General features: G+C 35.8%; 1 protein-coding gene across 15 annotated transcripts in view; it reads right to left on the minus strand.

The window, feature by feature from the left end:
• Positions 1-14306, minus strand: part of LOC114323202 (putative LRR receptor-like serine/threonine-protein kinase At3g47570) — a 35716-nt gene extending 21410 nt beyond the window's left edge. For 3 of the 15 annotated variants that reach the window (XM_028270732.2, XM_082916293.1, XM_082916297.1), the window contains exons 1-3: positions 14032-14298; positions 11461-11566; positions 10884-11071 (exon numbers count right to left, since the gene is read on the minus strand). In XM_028270732.2, the coding sequence (XP_028126533.2) occupies positions 10884-10894 (11 nt within the window). In that variant the 5' untranslated portion in view covers positions 10895-11071; positions 11461-11566; positions 14032-14298. Of the gene's footprint in view, positions 1-9933; positions 10519-10674; positions 11072-11456; positions 11567-12233; positions 12679-14031 lie in introns of those variants that run through there. The other 12 variants (XM_082916296.1, XM_082916294.1, XR_014362135.1 and 9 more) reach the window with 10 other exon arrangements.
• Positions 14307-20207: the final 5901 nt, after the last annotated feature.

A 20207-nucleotide genomic window follows, 5' to 3' on the forward strand; every position in this document is an offset into this window, starting at 1 on the left:
TGCCCAACGAGATCCATGCCCCATTGGGCAAATGGCCAAGGACTGGATACAGGGTTCAGGTCAGTAGCTGGCTGGTGTATCAAAGGTGCGAACCTTTGGCATTGTTCACACTTCTTCACGTAGGCTTCTACGTCTTTTTGCATGTAGGGCCACCAATACCCCTGGGTAATGGCCCTATGAGCTAGTGATCTGCCCCCAGCGTGGCTTCCACAAATCCCTTCATGAATTTCGTATAGAAAATCTTCAACCTGCAAAAGGTGTACGCACCTTAAAAGGGGTCCAGTGAAGGACCTTCTGTAGAGATGTCCGTCCGCTATTAGATTGAATCTTGTCGACTTCAATCTGACTTTGTGTGCCTCCTTATGGTCTTCTGGCAGCTTTCCCTCTTTCAGGAATGCAACAATTGCATCCATCCAGCTTGGTCTCAAGTCCACACACATTGCTTCTTGCTCTGTGATTGGCTGTTCTATGCTCAGGTTTGACAGATAGTCAATCATTATTGTTCTTGTTTTTCCAGTTTGCATTGAGCTTGCCAAGTTGGCCAACGCTTCGGCGTGGTTATTATCATCTCGGCTGACTTGAAGAAGTCGGCAGTTGCGAAACAAGGCTGCCAGCCTGATGACTTCCTTTGCGTATGCCGACATCATCTCATCTCGGGTTGCAAACTCTCATGTTGCTTGATTTACTATAAGTTGTGAATCACAAAAAATTATTACCTCATCTGCTTCTGCCGCCACTGCCAGCTTTAGTCCTGCAATCAATGCTTCGTATTCTGCCTCATTGTTTGAGGCCTTGAACCCTAATCGAATAGATTGTTCCAATATGTCCCCATCAGGAGATATTAACACTACTCCTGCCCCCGCTCCTTGCCGGTTTGAGCTCCCATCGACAAACAGGCGAAAGGAGTCGTCGATGTATATGCTGCAGGGTCTGAGTTTTTCCTTTCCTTGTTCTTTTGCCTTTGGCTGGGCTTCTCCTTGTTTGCTTGGACATCGTTCATCTTGGCTCAACGGAGCCCGATGTTCGATGGATTCTAACGTGAATTCGGCCACGAAGTCGGCCAAAACTTGTCCCTTAATTGCTGTTCTCGGCCTGAACTCCAGGTCATACTGGCCCAAGGCCACTACCCATCTTGCTATTCTTCCAGTTAAGTTTCCTTGTTGTAACAAGGACTTCAGTGGGTGCTCTGTTAGCACTATAATCTTATGCGCTTGAAAGTAATGGTTCAGCTTCTTTGAAGCCATTACTAAGGCCAGTGCCAATTTTTCCAAGGGTAGATACCTTGTTTCTGCATCGGCTAAGGTTTTGCTTACGTAGTAAACAACCTTTTGCTCCCCTATTTCTTCACGAATTAATACCGCACTTATTGCGTGTTCTGAAACGGCTAAGTACAAAAACAGTTCTTCTCCAGGTTCAGGTGTTGAGAGGACTGGAGCCGTGATCAGATATTTCTTTAGGTCGGCCAAGGCGGCCTCACATTCCTCAGTCCATAGGAAGTCCGTGGCCTTTTTTACCAAGTTGAAGAAAGGTTTACATTTGTCTGAGCTTCGGCTTATGAACCTGTTTAGGGCTGCGGCCCTTCCAGTAAGCATCTGTACCTGTTTTGCCGATGTCGGGCTCTTCAACTCTAGGATGGCCTTGATTTGATCTGGGCTGGCCTCAATGCCCTTTCTTGTTACCAGGTACCCCAGAAACTTACCTGATCCAACCCAAATGCGCATTTTGATGCGTTGAGTCGGAGCCGGTATGTTTTGAGTATATCAAAGACCTCTTTTAGGTCGACAAGATGGCCCTTAGGTTCTTTGGTCTTCACGACCATGTCGTCAATGTAGACTTCTACTGTTTGGCCAATCAGGTTTTTGAACATCTTGGTTACCAACCTTTGGTAAGTTGCTCTTGCGTTTTTCAACCCAAAATGCATTACCTTATAACAATACAGCCCTTTCGGGGTGATAAACGCTGTCTTCTCCTCGTCTGGGGGGTACATGGCTATCTGGTGGTATCCTCTGTAAGCGTCCAGGAAGCTCATCCTTCCATGTCCAGATGTGGCGTCTACCAACTAGTCAATCTTGGGTAGAGGAAAGCTGTCTTTGGGACAAGCTTTGTTTAGGCTTGTAAAATCTACGCAGACCCTCCATTTACCGTTCTTCTTCTTTACTACTACTGTGTTGGATAGCCATGTCAGGTAATGAACTTCTCGGATGGCCCTGGCCTCCAGAAGTCTGTCCACTTCTTCCTCTACTGCTTCGACGTGCATCAACGTCGGTCTTCTGGCTCATTGAATCACAGGTTTTGCCGACCGGTCGACATTCAGTCTATGGCAAGTGACCTCGGGGTCGATGCCAGGCATTTTGTAAGGTGTCCAGGCGAACACCTTAATGTTGGTTCTTAAAAAAGTCTCCAACTCTTTTTCCTCTTCTTCGGCTAAGCCCGAGCCGAGAAGAAAAAAGTATTCTTCATCCCCATCCTGGACGAGGATTTTCTTTAGCGCCTCTTCACTCTTCTCGGTTGGTTCTTTGCCGACGTCTTCTAGGACTTCTACGTCCTCATCTTCAATTTCTATCTTTTCTGGCTCTCGAATGTTGTAGGTGGATTTCATTGCTGCCATAGAGCAATTCTTTGCCTGCAGTTGATCTCCTCTGACTTCTTCAATCCCATGCTCTGTTGGAAACCGCAATAGTTGATGCAATGTCGAGGGAACTGCCCCCATTACATACAACCATGGCCTTTCCAAGATGATGTTGTATGGCGAAGGTGTGTCAATCACTATGAATTCTGTACTGATCTTCTTAGTGCCAGCTTGTACTTCCAAGCTTGTTGCGCCTAATGGCCACGTCGGCGTTCCATTGAAGCCGACCATCGGTCTATTGGATTGCTCCAAGTCATCAGGATGAAGGCCTAGCTCTTTGTAACATCTAACATACATGATGTTGCAAGAGCTGCCTTGATCAATTAGGATGCGTTTCACTTGGCACTCCCCAACCTGGAAGGATACTACCAAGGCATCATTATGTGGAAGCTGGACCATCTCTAGGTCGGCTTCAGTAAAGGCAATCGTCGGTCCCTGGCATTCTTCAGGCCGAGGTCTTTTATGTCCAACTTGGTTCACGTGCTGTAGGTGTTTTACCTTCTGGGTCTCCCCTCGTATGTCGTTTTCGTTCACCTTTGAGTGAATTACATTAACCACCCGTGGTCCTCCTGCCTGCGGTTGCTGTGCTGGGGGAGACGGAGCTGCTGGTGCTTGAGGCAATGTTGCCTGTTTTTCTCTTGTCCTGGCCTCATCAACAAGGTCTCTCAAATGGCCTTGCCTTACCAAGTCTTCTAAGTGTGCTTTTAGGGCTCTGCAACCTTGAGTTGGGTGCCCTTCTTCATTGTGGTAAGTACAACGCCTACCAACGTTTCTTCCCATAAATTCCCCTGGTACCCTTGCTGGTGCTCTGAAGTAGGGTTGGTTTCGTATTTGCTCCAGGACTTTGTGGACCGAGATTCGGAACACAGTCGTTACTGCTTGTTTAGCTCTCAATTCCGTTTATTGTTTGGTCGGTCCATTGTTACCTCGGCTTCGCTTCGGCAAGCCGTTTCCTTTCTCCTGTTTTGTTTCTTTATTTCCCGACGCATCCTCCTCGGCTCTGGCGTACTTCTCGATTCTCGCCATGAGTTCTTCCATGCTTTTTGGCAATGTCTTTGCCAAAGACTTCCGTAGTGGGCAGTCATCTTTCAGGCCGTTCTTGAAGGATACGACCGCCACCTCTTAGTTGCAATCAGGTATTCAATTGAACACCTCGTAGTACCTTTTTGCGTAGGCCCTAAGGCCTTCATCCTTGGTGATTTTTAAAGCCATCAGTGCGTCGACCCTTAAGGACTGTAGTTTATTTGTCACAAACCTGGCCACAAACATCTCGGCCAGGCCTTCCCAAGGTTTTACGCTTCTCTTTGGTAGTTTATGGAACCAATCTGATGCAATTTCCCCGAAGGATGAGGAAAATACTTTGCAGAGCAACGGCTTGTTCCCACTATATAACGCTATTGAATTCAGGTATAGTCCAACGTGAAAGTTGGGATCTGACTTACCATCATATATCTGGAACCTCGGCATACTGAATCTCTTTGGTGCTTCAAATTTGTCCAGTTCCACCGAGAATGGTGTCCTCGGCTTAACCGAGGAAGTTACCTCGGCTTCAGCATTCTGTTGCTTCCTCTTGAGGTAATCTCTCAAGTCTTCTTTGCTCCTCCTTGGAGCTCGGCTATCTCTGGACTTCAATCTCGTCGGCACACTACTTTCGGCCTCGTGGTGGGCTCGTTTTGATCTCTCTCCATGTGTTGTGTCAAAGCAGAGCGCCTGCCCTTAAACATGTCGATGTTCTTTGGGCTCTGGGTCCTTCTTGTGATACGTTCTTCGGGACTCCTCTCGTCCGACTTCCTTGGAAGGTCGGTGAGAGTGCCTTCCGCTCCTGGTGTGCTGAGGGACTTCGCGGATTGTTCTTCTTCCTCCCTTCTGGGTATTAGCTGCTGGCATCGGCGTGTCCTGCAGCGGGTATGGTGGCTGCATGACATTGTTTTGCATCATGAAGTTGACGACCGACTGTAGGTCTGCCAACTTGTTTGCCAATTCTTTTACTTCCTCATCCCTCCGTAGGCACCTATCCCTCCATACCTGAAGGTTATCTTCGTTATAGTACTTGCCTTGGTTTGTCTTCTTCGAAGTGTCGCCCTCCTGACCGACGTCTTTCTCCCTGTGGCCCTGGTCATGAGTTTCTGCATTGTGGTTGTCTCCTTCAACATCAAGGTCAATTGGTCTGCCACTCCCAGCAGGAGAGTCGCCCCCAATGTTTTCCTTCTATCCGTTACTGGCCATCTATTCTTCTAAGTTCCCACAGATAGCGCCAAATTGTGTGGGTGATTTTCTGACCACACTACCCGCTTAGTAACCAGCTGGAGAGCACCGACAGAATAGATGGTTTCAGCTAACCTGTAACAGAAAGAAAAGGCTCCGGTGGTGGTTCTTCCACTCGAGGGCACTCCGACGATCAAGTCAGTATATCTCTCAAAGATAATCAAGTGCTAAACTCACTGTTCAAAGTATAAAATTGCGTACCTTAGACCCACGGAGGTGCCTCTCTTTTATAGTTTACTCAATCCTAGGTCCACTAGAGGCTTGACTTCTATGGACTCCAATTCAGTACCTACTTTGGACTCTTCAAGAGATGAAGATAAACTCCCTAAGAGTTTTTTCCTCATCTTAACTAAGTCTCCTCTTTATTCTAGGACTCTTGTCCCTTATCCGCTTATCTCGGATTCCGATATCTTCGGAGATAACCTCGACCTTGCCGAGATCACCTCGGCGTCACGACCAGGACACGTGGTACCTCGGCTGACACATCGGCGTCACCTTGGCCATGTGTTGGTACTCAGAAAATATATCCCCACACTCTTATAAAAAAAATTAATTAAAATAATCAATTTTCAAACGAATTAAAAAAATTAATGTGCCTTTAGATTGGGTTAATTAATTAAAAACAATTTTGTCATCATATGAACAACCTGGGGTAGTTCTTCATTTCCAAACAACAGAAAATATATAAATCTTTGGGTAAATTACACTTACTTCCTTGAGGTTTTTAACAATTGCAGAACTTCTCTTATAATTTCAATAATTACATTAACTTTTCATACTTTTGAAACTACTATTAAGATTCCCCCACTGTTAAACTATTTAACAGAATTTGCTGATGTCATACTAATGTTTTAGGCTATAATGCCAAAAATTAAAATATTGCTCATTAGTTACCTTATCTATTCAAACGAGATATTTTACTCAACTCCCTTGACATTTTACATATATATTATCAAAGACTCATACATATTTTAGCATTATTTAATAAAATTGTTAAATTTCATGCAATATTAAATAAATTCTTTAAATTGTTAAGACATTATTAAATCTTTTAATAAAAAAGAAAAAAAAATTAATTTTTATTAATTAAATACTTAAAAATAAACAATCTCTCTAAAATTATCTGTTCTTAATCATATATTATTATTAAATTTTAATTTTTATCTTTGAATCATTAAACTTTTAGTCGATGGATATTTAAAAAAGCAAGTTAATATTTCTTACCTGATTAAAAAAATAAAAAAAATAAATAAATATAGAAGTAAAAAAAATCTAATTGCCTCACAATAAATTAAAATTAGCTAATAAGAAATGAAGGATCAAGAAATCATTTGAGAATATTAAACAATTCAAACAATTTATCATTTCTTACACCTAAAATTAAAATAATCTTTACTTAAATGGAAAAATTATTTGAGAATAATAAAATACTCAATTAATTTGTCATGTATGATACTTAAAATTTATTTTTCTATCTTTATTTATCTCATTTAAACTATTTTTATTAAATTAAAGTATGACAAAATTAATTTCTCACCTTCATTAATGGTTGAATTTTTATTTTATTTTTTGTTTATAAAAGTTCAAAAACTTGTTGTGGAAAAAATAGAGTAGGGGTTGTTTGGGGTGTCCTAAATAAGTGTACTTTTTGTTTTTTGGACTAAAAAGTAGAGGAAAAAAATATAGATGTTTGGGTTAACTTTTTGACTTTTTATGAAAAAATGTGGATTAAAATATTGTATAAAATTATAAAATTACCATATTATCCTCGCTGACACAAGCACCTGGACTATGCAGTGTACTTGCTGTCCCTTTTCAATTTTTTTTATTTTATTTTTTTATTTATGGCATGTGTGGCTTAGAAGTGTGTCACGTTATCAAACTACTTGGGATGTGTGGCTGCACAGTGTTGTGCAGCGCTGTTTTGCACTTCTTTTCTTTTTTCTTTTTTTTAAATTTTTTTTCAATGGACACTTTTCCCTCCAAAAAGTGGTAAATAGTATGGACTTTTTTATTTTTTTAGTGACTTTTTGGCTTTTTGATTTTTTTGATGATGCCAAACTTAAGAATTTCATATATATTTAATAGGACAAATTAAATTTAGTACATTTAAGGTTAAGATAAATGATGGTGCTACATACACCAATTAATATACTATACTAACTAGTGTACCAACACTAGTTATGACATTATTATTGACCCCACTCATTATACAAATTACAAATTACAAATAGCAAAAACATCATAAATTATGTTACATCATCAATTGGAACACTAGTTGGTGCATATAGCATTATTTTAAGATAAATGTTGATAATAAATGAGTTTGGTTTAATTGTTAGAAACCTCAATAAATGTAAGATTTTTTTTTTCTTTAATATTTATTCTTTAATTTTTTTAAAGCATATGATAGAGTGCATCGGGATATCATCTAGTGGGTGTTAAAGAAGAAAGGGATGACAAAATGTTATATTGATGTGATTAGGGATATGTCTGAACATGTGGTGATTATTATTAGATCGCCTACTGGAGAGACAAATGAATTTCCAATTACTGTAGGGTTACACCAAAGATCAACCTTAAGTCCTTATCTTTTCGCTTTAGCTATGGATGAATTGAGGCGCAATATTCAGGATGATGTGCCATAGTGTATATTTTTTGCAGATGATATCGTCTTAGTAGATAAGACTAGAGGAGGAGTTAATACTAAGACCTCGTTTGGGAACATGCTAATTTAGTAATTTTTTAGCTATTTGGCTAAAATATGAGCTAAAAAAAACTAGTATGTTTGTGATGACTATTTGACTTTTTACGAAAAGATGTGCAAAAAGTAGAGAGAAGAGAATCTTTGACTTTTTGGTATGGGTTGTTGGCTTTTTGGCTAATTTAGTAACTTTTTGACTTTTTGACTAAATGGGAGGGTTCCCAAACGAGGCCTAAGTTAAAAATTTAGAGAAAAACACTTGAATTTAAAATAGTTAGGATAAGCATAACTAAGATAGAGTATATGGAGCGTAATTTTAGTAACAGTCATAATGGAAGCAGAGGAAAAGTGAAGATTGAGAACCAAGAACTATCTAAGAGTGACCATTTTTGTTATTTAGGATCGATTGTCACAACGACTTGGGAGATTGGAGAGGATGTGGTCCACAGAATTAAGGCGGAGTAGCTTAAGTGGAGGAGTGCGTTTGGAGTACTGTGCGATAAATGAGTATCCAAAAAGGGAAGTTTTATAGAACGGCTATTAGACTAGCAATATTGTATGGGACGGAATGTTGGACAATTAAGAAACAAACATGAAGATAAGATGAGTGTTGCTGAGATGAAGATGCTAAAGTGGATGTGTGGCAAGACTAGAAAGACATAGTTACGAAAGAGTATATTCGAGAATAAGTAAGAATAGTTCCGATAGAAAATAAATTAAGAGATAATAGATTGAGATGGTTTAGTCATATACAACGGACACCAACAGAGGCAGTAGTGAAGAGATACAATACAATGACGGTAGATGATAGTGTTAGGGGAAAGGGTAGACGTAAGTTGACGTGGAGTAGTGTAGCAAATAGAGATATAAATCTTCTTAGTTTAACTAACGAAATGGCCTTGAATAGAGTTGAGTAGAGAAGAATGATTCATGTAGCCGACCTCATTTCATGAGACTCAATGCTTGGTTTGGTTATGTAAGAAACATTAATGTGTGTTTTTTTTTTTTTAATATGAATCGACTAGAAGTTTAATGTCTCAAAGATAAAAATTAAAATTTGAGAATAATATATGATTAAGAAAAGATAAAATAATAATTTTTTTACATAAGAACAATAAGTAATGCAAATTACCTGAAAAAAAATAAATCAATTTATTTCAACTTTAAAAAAAAAATCCATTTGGAACTCATACCCACTTAAAAGCTTAATCCTCTAAGTGGTGAGCCCATCTTATGTATGTTAAGACCTATCTCTTTTATTTTTTATTCGATGTGGGACTCTACCTTCACACATGCTCCCCATCATGTGTGAACCAAACATCGATCATCTCCTAACTCCCCCTCAAATCTTGATCTATTATTAGTAAGTTCATCGTAGATCGTTTCACACTCCCCCTTAATCTTGATCTATAACTCTCCAACATTGAGTCTAACTTGGGCCATCCGCACACACTCCATCATGATTCACCATACTCCATTGAGAGCCACCTTATCGCAGTCCAACCTTTCCACGTGTACCAAGAATTTTCTTTGCTCCATCAAGAGTTAATCATGTATTTTTCTTGCTCCATTGAGAGTCTCCATGCAAGCCCAAGTCCACCAACATCGATGCTCCAGGAGAGTTCGCCCATTGATCGTCTGCCATTAGCTCTGATACCAAGAGCCCATAAGCACACAACAATACCGGCCCAATCCATTAAGAAGAAACTCTAGAGTCCACAAATAACACATCAAGGCCCGACACACATTATTTGGAACTTATACCCACTTAAAAGCTCAAGCCTATAAGTGGAGAGCCTATCTTATATATATTAAGACCTATCTCTTTTAATTTTTATCCAATGTGTGACTCTACCTTCACACATGCTTCAACAATTACGTGTAAGATCCATAAGAATTTTTTAATTGAACTATTGAGTAATCAATCATAGTTGAATAACCCAGATCACTGGGTTGGCATTGAGATGCAGATGCATTCGGGCATTACAAACACACAGATTGTTTAAACTACTAACACATGTACAATTGTATCCACAAAGGGCAAAAGTTTCTTTACCAATTAGGTATTGATAGGGTCCAATTTGGAATTAAAGTTGCATAACAGTTGACACCTAAATACATTTGCATGTACGTACGTATGTAGGCATATACGCACAATTATCATTTTTGTTTAACACCCTGGGAATAGTATACATTCCCCAAACAATGGGAAATGATCTTTTACACATGAAATACAGAAATATAGTTAAAAATCTATTGAGAACAAAAATATGAAGCAACCATCACGTCTCATGTCATGTACATGCCACAATAGTTAATGATTCATGCAATCAGATTATAACAAAATAGAAAGATTTCATTCACAATTACTGGTAATGTGGCAATCATGAATAGGAAGACAATCTAAAGCTAAGCCTTCCAAAATCCCAACAACAACATGACATTTACATAAAAAATTATGAATCATCCCACACTGGCTATCAAAGAAATTTAGTTGACATAAGATTAATTCACTCAAATGGCCAAAGGTAAGGGAATGGGTTAGAGTTGATAGAATATTGATGAACATGGGCCATTGGCTGGGACATTTTGTGAGAAACCCAAGAAAGTCTGTCAGTGTTTTCTTTGTCTTTATGGAAGATTTTAAGAAGTTTTAGGAGAGGAGATGTATTTTTACTTCTGTGGTGATAATTGGTAAAGCTGGTGAAGCTAAATGAAAATCTATGTCAGACCCCAAGAAGGAACCTTTCGAGAAGTTAGAACTTTATTGATATTACTTGCAGTTGGGGGTGGTTTTCTATGGTTTGATGTAGGGTTTTTGGAACCATCTCTGGCATCTTCTATTTTCCTTTTTCTTTTTCCTTGATTGTAGAAAGGTTCTGCCCCCTCGACATGTTCTCTAATACAATTGTCTTAGTTGCTGATTAATAAGGAAAAACAAAAACAAAAGATAGGTTAGGGTTCTGGGTACAAGGACTGTGAATAGCACCCAAATAGTGACTTCTTGAAAGAGGAGGAGAAAAATGATACAGGAGAAGAAAACTCTTAAAAATTCTACCTAGACTTTCTAACGAGCTGCACAATCACAAATTCACTAAAACTCAACTTCCCTTAATAGAAAGATTACAGTTGTATTATATGCTATTGGGCTCTCCTAATGTTATTAGGGCTATAACTTACAATTTTGAAAGCAAAGAAATTGACCAACTAAGATATTCTATACCTTGTAAGCAAGAAAAGACATAAAATGGCTATGGTGCTTCTAAAGAGAATCATCAATCTTACTTGTTCATCATGGGAAAATTTGCATCCAGCTCCACGGTTACATTCGCCTCTTTGAAAAACACGGCACACTCCTTGTGCTTCCATCTTTTGCCGCTCTATTTCTTCATCTTCTTCTTCTTTCTTTTTATAGTTAGTAACATGATCAACCCTAATGATTTGACCGAGAACTTGAGCTCCATTCAGATTGTCTGTTAGGTATATCAAACAATAAGCAATGGTATTACAACTTAGCAAACAATAGGGAATATTTTCAATTGTGACATTCGTAAGAAACTTATGGGGGTGTTTGGGAAGAAAAAAAATAGCCTAGTTTAGGCTAAAAACCACAAAAAGACAAAATAGGCTAAAATAGCTAATAAGACAAAATATCACATAAAATCCATAATCATTTCACTTTTTCTCTCACAAACATCACATCCAACCACAAAAAAATCCAATCATCTTCCCAAACACAAAAATTTTAGCCTACTAAAATAGCCAAAAACTAAAATAGCCACTTCCCAAACGTGGCCTATATAAGCAAATATTTTCTTATAGTCAAATTGATATAGCTAGAGAGAGAGAGAGAGAGACCAACAGCAAGATTTGTATTTCTTTGATCCTCATATGCAATGAAAGCAAAACCTTTTTATTTACCAGTGCCTTCATCTCTGACAAGATTAACATCAACAATCTCTCCATATCTGTAAATTACTCAATCAGACAGCAGATTCCAGTGATGAGAACAAAACAAAAATAAAAACAAAATAAAACATAACAAGATAAAAGCAGATGAATATATGTGGAAAAGAATGGCACCATAAAAATCAGAAAGAATAGTAGTTAATGCAAGCTATGAAACCCATTATTTCTCATACATAAATAAACATTATGTTACAAGTTTCACACTACTGTGTAACAAGAACTAATAAAAGAAACTTACGGGCCTATGATTTGATATTTGAAATAAGCCAATTATTTTCAAAACCTATAACCTAAATTTAAGTTGAAATTCTCATTTTTCACATATCTGCAGTTTTTAATTAGTGCTGCAAATAGGACAGAACGGTACACAGGGCTACTTTGAGTATGAACAATCCCCACACTGAATGGAAATCAACTTAGAGCGACATATCTACTACACACATGAAACTACAGGCACCACTGAGCTATTAGAAGAGAGATCCAACTTCCAAGTTCAATGTTATAAATGCTTTCAAACATGAGAAGTGCTGGAGAATAATTAAGGCTTTAGGGAAATAAAAAGAAGGTAGGATATAGACCCAGTGATTAATGGTGTTTGAGACCTTTTGTTGAATAATGATTTTATTTATTTATTTATTTTTTGTAAAGCAACAGAAGTTAGAATACCTTGACAATAGCAAGAATGCTCATTTGGATTTCATAAAATCATGTTACAGCGTAAAGAACGACAACTTGCAACATTGATGTGGTTACTGCTGCTAGTTTATTTTAATCTTGTATAGCTCAAGTAGACTCTTTGGTACCGAGCAGTGAGTCTTCCGTCTTCAGGCAGCTGCTGGATTCCTTCAAAGGGAGAGGGAACAAGTTAATTCTCTTCTTTCGCCGAAGGTCACATAGTGGTGGCATCGATCGAAATCCCTTTACAGTCTGTCAACGACAACAAAATTTGGACGGGGACTGATATGACTAATAATGATGATAGCACAACACCCCCTCATCCCTCTGCTATGAACAGAAGGTTCACCTATGGAATCTATTAAACTAAAACAAACTAAGTTTTGTGTCTAATTAGGTGGGGTCTGCTACATGAATCTTTTTTCGCCATTCCACTCTGTCAAGGGAAAAAATGATAGGAAAAAACAGCAATTTTCAATATTTTTCTTCCAAGAAAGCTAAATCCCGAAATATCCAACAACAAATGACAAACTCCATTATTCACAAATAGGGTAGGCAATAATCACAATTAGGATGAACTTTGATAAATAAAATAAGAATTAGTAGCAAGAATATCCACTTTCCAAAAGCAATTGAATTTGATGTTGTTTCACGTCTCCTGCCTTTGGGCCACAAGCTCAAAATACTCTTGTCAAGGATATCTTCCGCGATAGTAGTAAAATTTAAACATCGAACAAAACCGACCAAGTTCATTAATTCAAAATATTATTCTCCAACATATCCTCTGTAATCTGCAGTCGCATGAAGTTTCTTAGCACGTGATCAAGCTTGGATTTTTTTCCCATTTTATACTCCCCTTAAATCAAAAAGATTCATGCCGATGTTTATAGCTCCTCGATAACTTTAATATCCCCTGAAGAAACTTAGTCCAAGAAATTTATAGTTATACATTAAATTCTTCTCTCATTTTTTGTTGAAACTCACTTGAATTGAATCCACTCCCAAAAGTTGTGTCACCAAAAACCCAGCCCTTGTCACACACTCCATGACCTCACCACAGTTGTAGTTCCCCTAAAAAGAAAATGTTACTCATATGGCTTAATTCCATTCATAATTTTTTTAAGGGCAAACTTCAATTTATCCCTTGTGATTTGGGTTATGTGCGGTTTATCCCCTAACATTTGGAAGTGACCACATAACCCCGACATGGTTTATGGATTGAAGTGCATCACTAAACATTCTGTCCAATTTAATAGAAAGTGTGAAACACGTGACAGACAAAGGGAGTTATATGCTTATTTTCAAATTTCAAGGGGGTAAATTGCACTTGTATTTCCAAACAAATGGAGAAAAAACAAGGCATTTTAGTCTTTTTCATTAATTCATTAACGGGCTTAACAGTATACTAATCAAAAGGGTTATGTGATCATTTTCAAATGTTAGGGGAGTAAACGGCACATGATCCAAACCATAGGCTAAAATGAAGTTTGCCCCTTTTTTTTTTTTTAAGTAACTAATTCCAGTCATGAATGATTACTGGAACATAAGAAATGACTTGGCATTATAACAGCAAGACAAAGGAGCAGGCAAAAGCAATGCCAAAACATGTATAAGCAGAATTTGTGAGAATTATCATCTATCTTTGAACTGTGCATGTAGATTAAAGAAGCATCTATCTAGAACAAAATATGAAAACAAACAATGTCATGATTTCCTACAAGTTCCATATTTAACTTGTTCTTGCACACATAAATAAAAGAAAAAGAAAAAGAAAAAGAAAGTGACTTACTGTGCAAAAACAGCAAGAAGATCGGCTTGAGTGAGATCAAAGGGAATGCCTCCGAGAAAGACGTAAGCAGAATGTTTGTAGTTGGCGTGCCATGAAGCTTGTTCAGAAATACAACCTAACGCAGCAGCTTCTTTCGAATTTATATTCTGAATTCGTTTTATTCATACCTCCACTCCAGATCGCCCCAAGCCCTGATCGTTGTTCCCTTCATATTCCCAATCAATTTGGTAAACTACTTTTCATAATAGTTGAATTTAGGGAATGGTTGATAACAATTTAACGCTTGAAAAGGTGAATTGATTAAGTGATAATTAATTAATTAATTAATTTTATTTGATAATTAAAATTGACATTCTTTAAAAAATTAAATATTTTTTAAAATATAAGTTGAAAGTTAAGAAAAGTTTAAATCATATAAAATTTATTTAATTCTAATTAAATTTACAAATATTAAATATAATTATCAATATTCATTATTATAAGTTTATTATCACTATTGCAATTATTACTATTACTATCACTACCACCACCATACTATCATGCCATCGTCACCATTATCATCATGCCACGGCCATCATCACTGTCACCACCATTGCTACCGTTCTCACTATCACGACCACGACCACAACCACTACCACTACCATCATATCACCATCACTGTCGCTATCACTATCACCACCATCCATCGCCGCCACCATCATTCCGTCACCATCACCACTGCTATCATCACCTTCATCACCATTATCATTATTGTCATAAACATCACCATCATTTTACTATTACTATCATCGCGACTACTACCACCACACCACTGCTACCACTACTACTACCACCACCATTATCATAATATAAAAATTAAAATATATAATTTTAAAATAAAAAATTTCAAATTTTATACTACACATATTAAACAACTTATTTTTAATTCAGCGTTTAAATTTTTATCAAACAAATTTTTAACTTAAAAAATTCAGCATTTAGTTTTCAATACTTAATTTTCAGTCTTCAATTTTATCAAACACCAACTTACTATTGTTTTCAATAAGTGCTAGTAAAATTGTCGCTAAAAATATTTTTTGTGATAATTTTTTATATATGTCGCTAAAAATTGATAATTAGTGATTTTTTTGTCACGATTTTTGTAAATTGTCTCTAAAACTTACAATAAATAACATTTTTCTATAATGAATTTTTTAAACTATCTTTCAAAGTTGAAAATTAATGATATTTTTTTGTAACATTTTGTTTTAAACTGTCTTTAAAACTTATAATTAATAACATTTTTTGTAATAAAATTTTTAAATTTTTACTAAAATTAACAATTAGTGATTTTTTTAATAATGTTGAATGAAAAATGTCATTAATTATAATTTTATCTATTAAGATCTACACATAAATTTCCTATTAATTTAGAAGGACATACGTGGTCTTAATATGTGAATTTATTAATTTATTATATTTTTTTGGGAAAATTATAAGAAAAACCCTAAAGTTGGACTCTTTTCATAAATCAAATTTTTAATTTTTAATTTTTTCAATTTAAATTCTAGATTTTTATTTTTGTTTCAATCTCAACTATCCCTCTAACCAACGGTAAAATTTATTTTAGTCATTACATTAATCATTTTGCAATATATACATACATATATATTATACATTAAAAGAAAAAAATGGAAAAAAGGAAATTAGCCACCCCTATTCCGGGGAACCCAATCCCATTCCCAGCGACCTTAAACCATCAAACCCATAAACCCCCAATTCCATTCCAGGAACCCTAACGCTGTGTTTGGTTGGGGGATTTGGGAAGAGAAATGAAAAGGGAAATGGAAATGAAAGGAATAGGGATGGCAATTTGAACCCGGCCCGACAGGGACCCGACCCCCCGACCCCGAATTGAGCGGTTTTTCCTCGAAAAATACCCCCGACGGGCCGGGGATGGTATTTAAAAATAAATCCCCGATGATGTTCGGGCCGGGGACGGGATACAGTTTCCAACCCCGGCCCGGCCTCGGCCCCGCCCCGTTCAGCCCCCCGATTCTGTTCTTATATGTATATATGTACCTGTGTTGTCTATTTATATATATATATATATTATATATATGTTGTGTGTTTATTATTATATTATTATATATATGTTATTATATTATTATATATATATGTGTGCTTGGTACAAACATAACACAGAATATATATGTATGTGTGGTGTGTGAGTTGGCAGGCACAACAAATAACACACAGGTATCATTTGGTCTGGCATCATCTGGTCTGGTCTCGCCCCTCTCTCTCTTCTCTCTCACTCAGTCTCACTCTCTAACACAACCACAGAGCTCCCTCACCGCCGACTCATCTCCCTCTCACGGAAGGTATCTCTCTCTCTCTCTCTCTCTCACGGATCTCCTTTTCTCTCTCTCTGTCTCTCACGGAATTCCTTCTCTCTTTTTTTTTTTTTGCTTTTATTCTTCAGATCTGAAAAATTGTGGAGATGAAGATGAAAATGTTGATGAAGATTTGTTGGTGATGAAAATGATGAAAATATTTTTTGATCTGTTAGATCTGTTGATGTTGTCGTTGTTGTTGATGAATTCATTTTCTGGAGCTTTTTTTTTTTTTTTTGTGTTGGCCGGGGATTTTCGGGGTCGGGGAAACCCGATCCCCGTTAGGGGGCGGGGGTGGGGGCAGTAGTGGGTTCCCCGTCGGGGATCGGGGCCGGGGACGGGGGAGTTTCTATCATCGGGGATCGGGGACGGGGAGGGTGATCCCCGGCCCCGCCTCGCCCCGTTGCCATTCCTAGAAAGGAAAAGGAGAAAGAATTAATAGAATTCCAAATCCCAACTATGTTTGGTTGTGTTGGTTATAAAATAGAATTGATGTCCTAAAAGGTCTCCAATTTCTTTATTTATTTCTCACCCCCTTTCTTTTCCCATATATTTTTTATTATAACCAAACATAAATAGGATTACATTTCTCATTCCTTTTCCAAATCTCACTCCAAAAACCCCAACCAAACACAGCATAAACAAAATAACCCCAACCCCACCCCACCCCTCCCCTAAAGCCCCATTCCTAACAACCCACTCCCAAAACCCACCACCACCTCTCTGTTTTTCTCCACATCCCCAATTGTCATATTCTCATTTAGATTTGTTCAAAAAAATAAGAAATAAAATAAAAATCAATGTTTGATTTCAATTTTTTGAATTTAATTTTTTTTAAATTAAGTTTTTTTTTTGTTTTGTTTTTAATAAATATTTTTAAAATTTTAAACATTTTTTTTATTTTTTTAAATGCACCTTATTTAGATGTATCTAAAGAGTAAAATATTTGTAAAAAAATATTTTAAAAAATTAATAAATACACAAATATATGTTCCTCTAGTTTTTAGTATAATCGAAACAATTTTTGGTATAATCTAAAAATTGTAACAAAATCACAACTTTTGAGTGTTGAATCATAACCATTTTAGTTTGAGTAATAACCAAATGAGTTAAATTTCTCTCATATTCACATCTCAATATAAAAGAATTTGTGGGGCCTATAGAGCTTACCATATGTTTCATTTCGTTGATTTGAATTATTCATATTTTAGGATTCATTAAATAGAATATTCATGCACAAAATCAAGACAGAGCCGACCCTGGGAGTAGGCAACCAAGGTGGTCGCCTTGGGCTACCAAATTTTGTTTAAAAATTAGGGGCCCCAAATATTTTAAGGCTTAGGTAGTATTTGGTTTATTGTAGTGAAAATGGGATGGATTCATAGTTTTATTCATAATGTCCATTATTATATTTGGTTCACGAAAATAATAATACAAAATACATTGCAAATGGAATTATTATTTACCATTGTAAGTGAATGTAGAGACTAATGAATGAGTATTTCATTTCATTTTATTTCACTTTCATTCTAGAGAATCAGACATAACATTATTGCATTAATAGCTTAAAAAAATGAAGTTTTATTGAAACAATTAAAAAACAATTGAAGTGTTGAATAATTTAAAAGTAATGACTGATTGCTTGTCAAATGCATTGATTGTTTATACAAATATTGTTGACTTTGTCAACTACAATTGCCTATAAAAAAATAAAATTGTTAAAATTGAAATCAATTAAATCTTATATTCACTCGACTATATCATAAAAAACATTGAATAAATTAGTTGTCACAATAAGAATTGAATAAATTAATTTTATCTTCTATTGAAAAATATGTAGTACATAAGTTAAATTATGCAAATTCAATTAGTAATTTTATATTTAAAAATACAAAAAAGAGTAATGTTTAAGTGATATTTTAAATTAATTTTTATTTTCTTAAAGTTTCTTTTCTTGAAAAATTGAAAACAAAGCTGTATTTATTTGAGTTCTAAAGCAACAAAATCAGTTTTTTATTTTATTTTATTTTATTTTAATCTTTTTGACTTGTAATGATGTGTTTTTATCTTAATCTATATAAATAAATTTTAATACATAATTCTAGTGAATATATATATATATATATATGTGTGTGTGTGTAAGCAAATTCTGTGTGAATATTAACAAATAAAAAAAATATGCATATATCTCATTTTATTAATAATTTAGTTTAATATGTATAAAGGCTCCGTTTCTATAGTTTGCCTAGGCCCAACAAAACTTAGGATTGGCCTGAATTATGATGATCAGATATCTATAGCTACATATTTGAATCAAATTTGTATTACAAAAAATAGATGATTAGTCTTAAAATTATTTATTTTCTATTTTATTAAAACAAATATAATTCAAAAATACATTTTTTACATGAATATTCTACTCAACGAAACCAAAAAAGTGAATGGTTCAAATTACCGAAATTGGTTTTACAATGAATTTACCAAACTCAAATACTCTCTTAAGCTGAAATGATAACTTGGAAACAACTAAACCCTAAAACAACTAAACCCTAACCGAATATCACTTTGGGTAATAATTAAGGCTAACTATACATTGACTTGAAGCTTGGTAAATTCCACTTTGATTTGACTATTAGTCTTTTAGATCAAGGAAACAACTAAACCCTAACCTAATATCACATTGGGCAATAATTAAGGCTAACCATACATTGACTTGAAGCTTGGTAAATTCCACTTTGATTTGACTATTATACTTTTAGATCAAGGATTTTAAAGTCAATTTGTAGGGTGAAAGAAAAGAAAAGAAAAGAAAAATAAAAATACTAAAAAATAGTTTATATTTCGTTCATTCATTTTTGAGAGATTTATTCATAAATCCTTTTTAGAGTTGTTCTAACCTAATAAGTTCACAAAGGTTTATTGTAGCTTGGTCAGTCCCACATCTTTATTGTTTTATTCCATGAGATCTTTTTTTCAATTTTATTTTTCTTTTTGGACTATTATACCCTTGTGTATACTATTAATACATGTCATACATAAAAAGGAAATATATGTTAGTTTTGGTTGTTAGCGTTATTCATGTTTTGTATTCTGGTTTAGTTGGATACGATTTTAGCAAAGTCAATCATGTATGGTAGGGTTTCATTGTGGTAGGGTTTCGTTGCATGCAATGAGAGAAAAGACGACGACGACTCAAAGCTTTGTGCATTCCATAGGTGTGTTCGTTTTTGTAGTTTGGTGTTCGTTTGTGCCCTATTTTGTTACATAATTGTGCGAAATTAGTCATTGATCGGAGGTAGAGAACGAGTTGATAGTTTTTTTTTCTCAAGGTTAGTATCATTTTGTTTATGAATGCATGTTCATTTATGTTTGGTTTTATGTGAAGGATTGCATGCACTGTTCTTGAATTATGTGCATTTTTTAAAATACATGAAAATGCAAGTGTATGTTTAATAAATAAGATTATGATTTTTGACTGGTAATGCATGTATATTTTTGTTGACTAAGTATTGGATTTTTGATAGAAATGCATGTACATTTTTTTGAATAAGTTGATTGTGGTAGACCTTTGGTGAAAGGTTGTTTTTGGTCAATTGGTTTATTTTGTTTTGATACGGTTTATGTGGTGTTGTAGTGTTGCCTCTGTTTGGTTAGGTAATTCAGATTATGTGAACAATGTGAATGTTCACATATCATTATATAGGTCTATTTGCATCTATTATCATTGTGGAGGGTTTATTTTGTCACTTTATTTTAGTGGTGTGAGTTTGAACTTGTCAAATGTATAATGATATGCAATGA

This window comes from Camellia sinensis, chromosome 2 (assembly GCF_055761805.1).
Source record: "Camellia sinensis isolate YWXY chromosome 2, ASM5576180v1, whole genome shotgun sequence".
NCBI classification, from domain to species: Eukaryota; Viridiplantae; Streptophyta; class Magnoliopsida; order Ericales; family Theaceae; genus Camellia; species Camellia sinensis.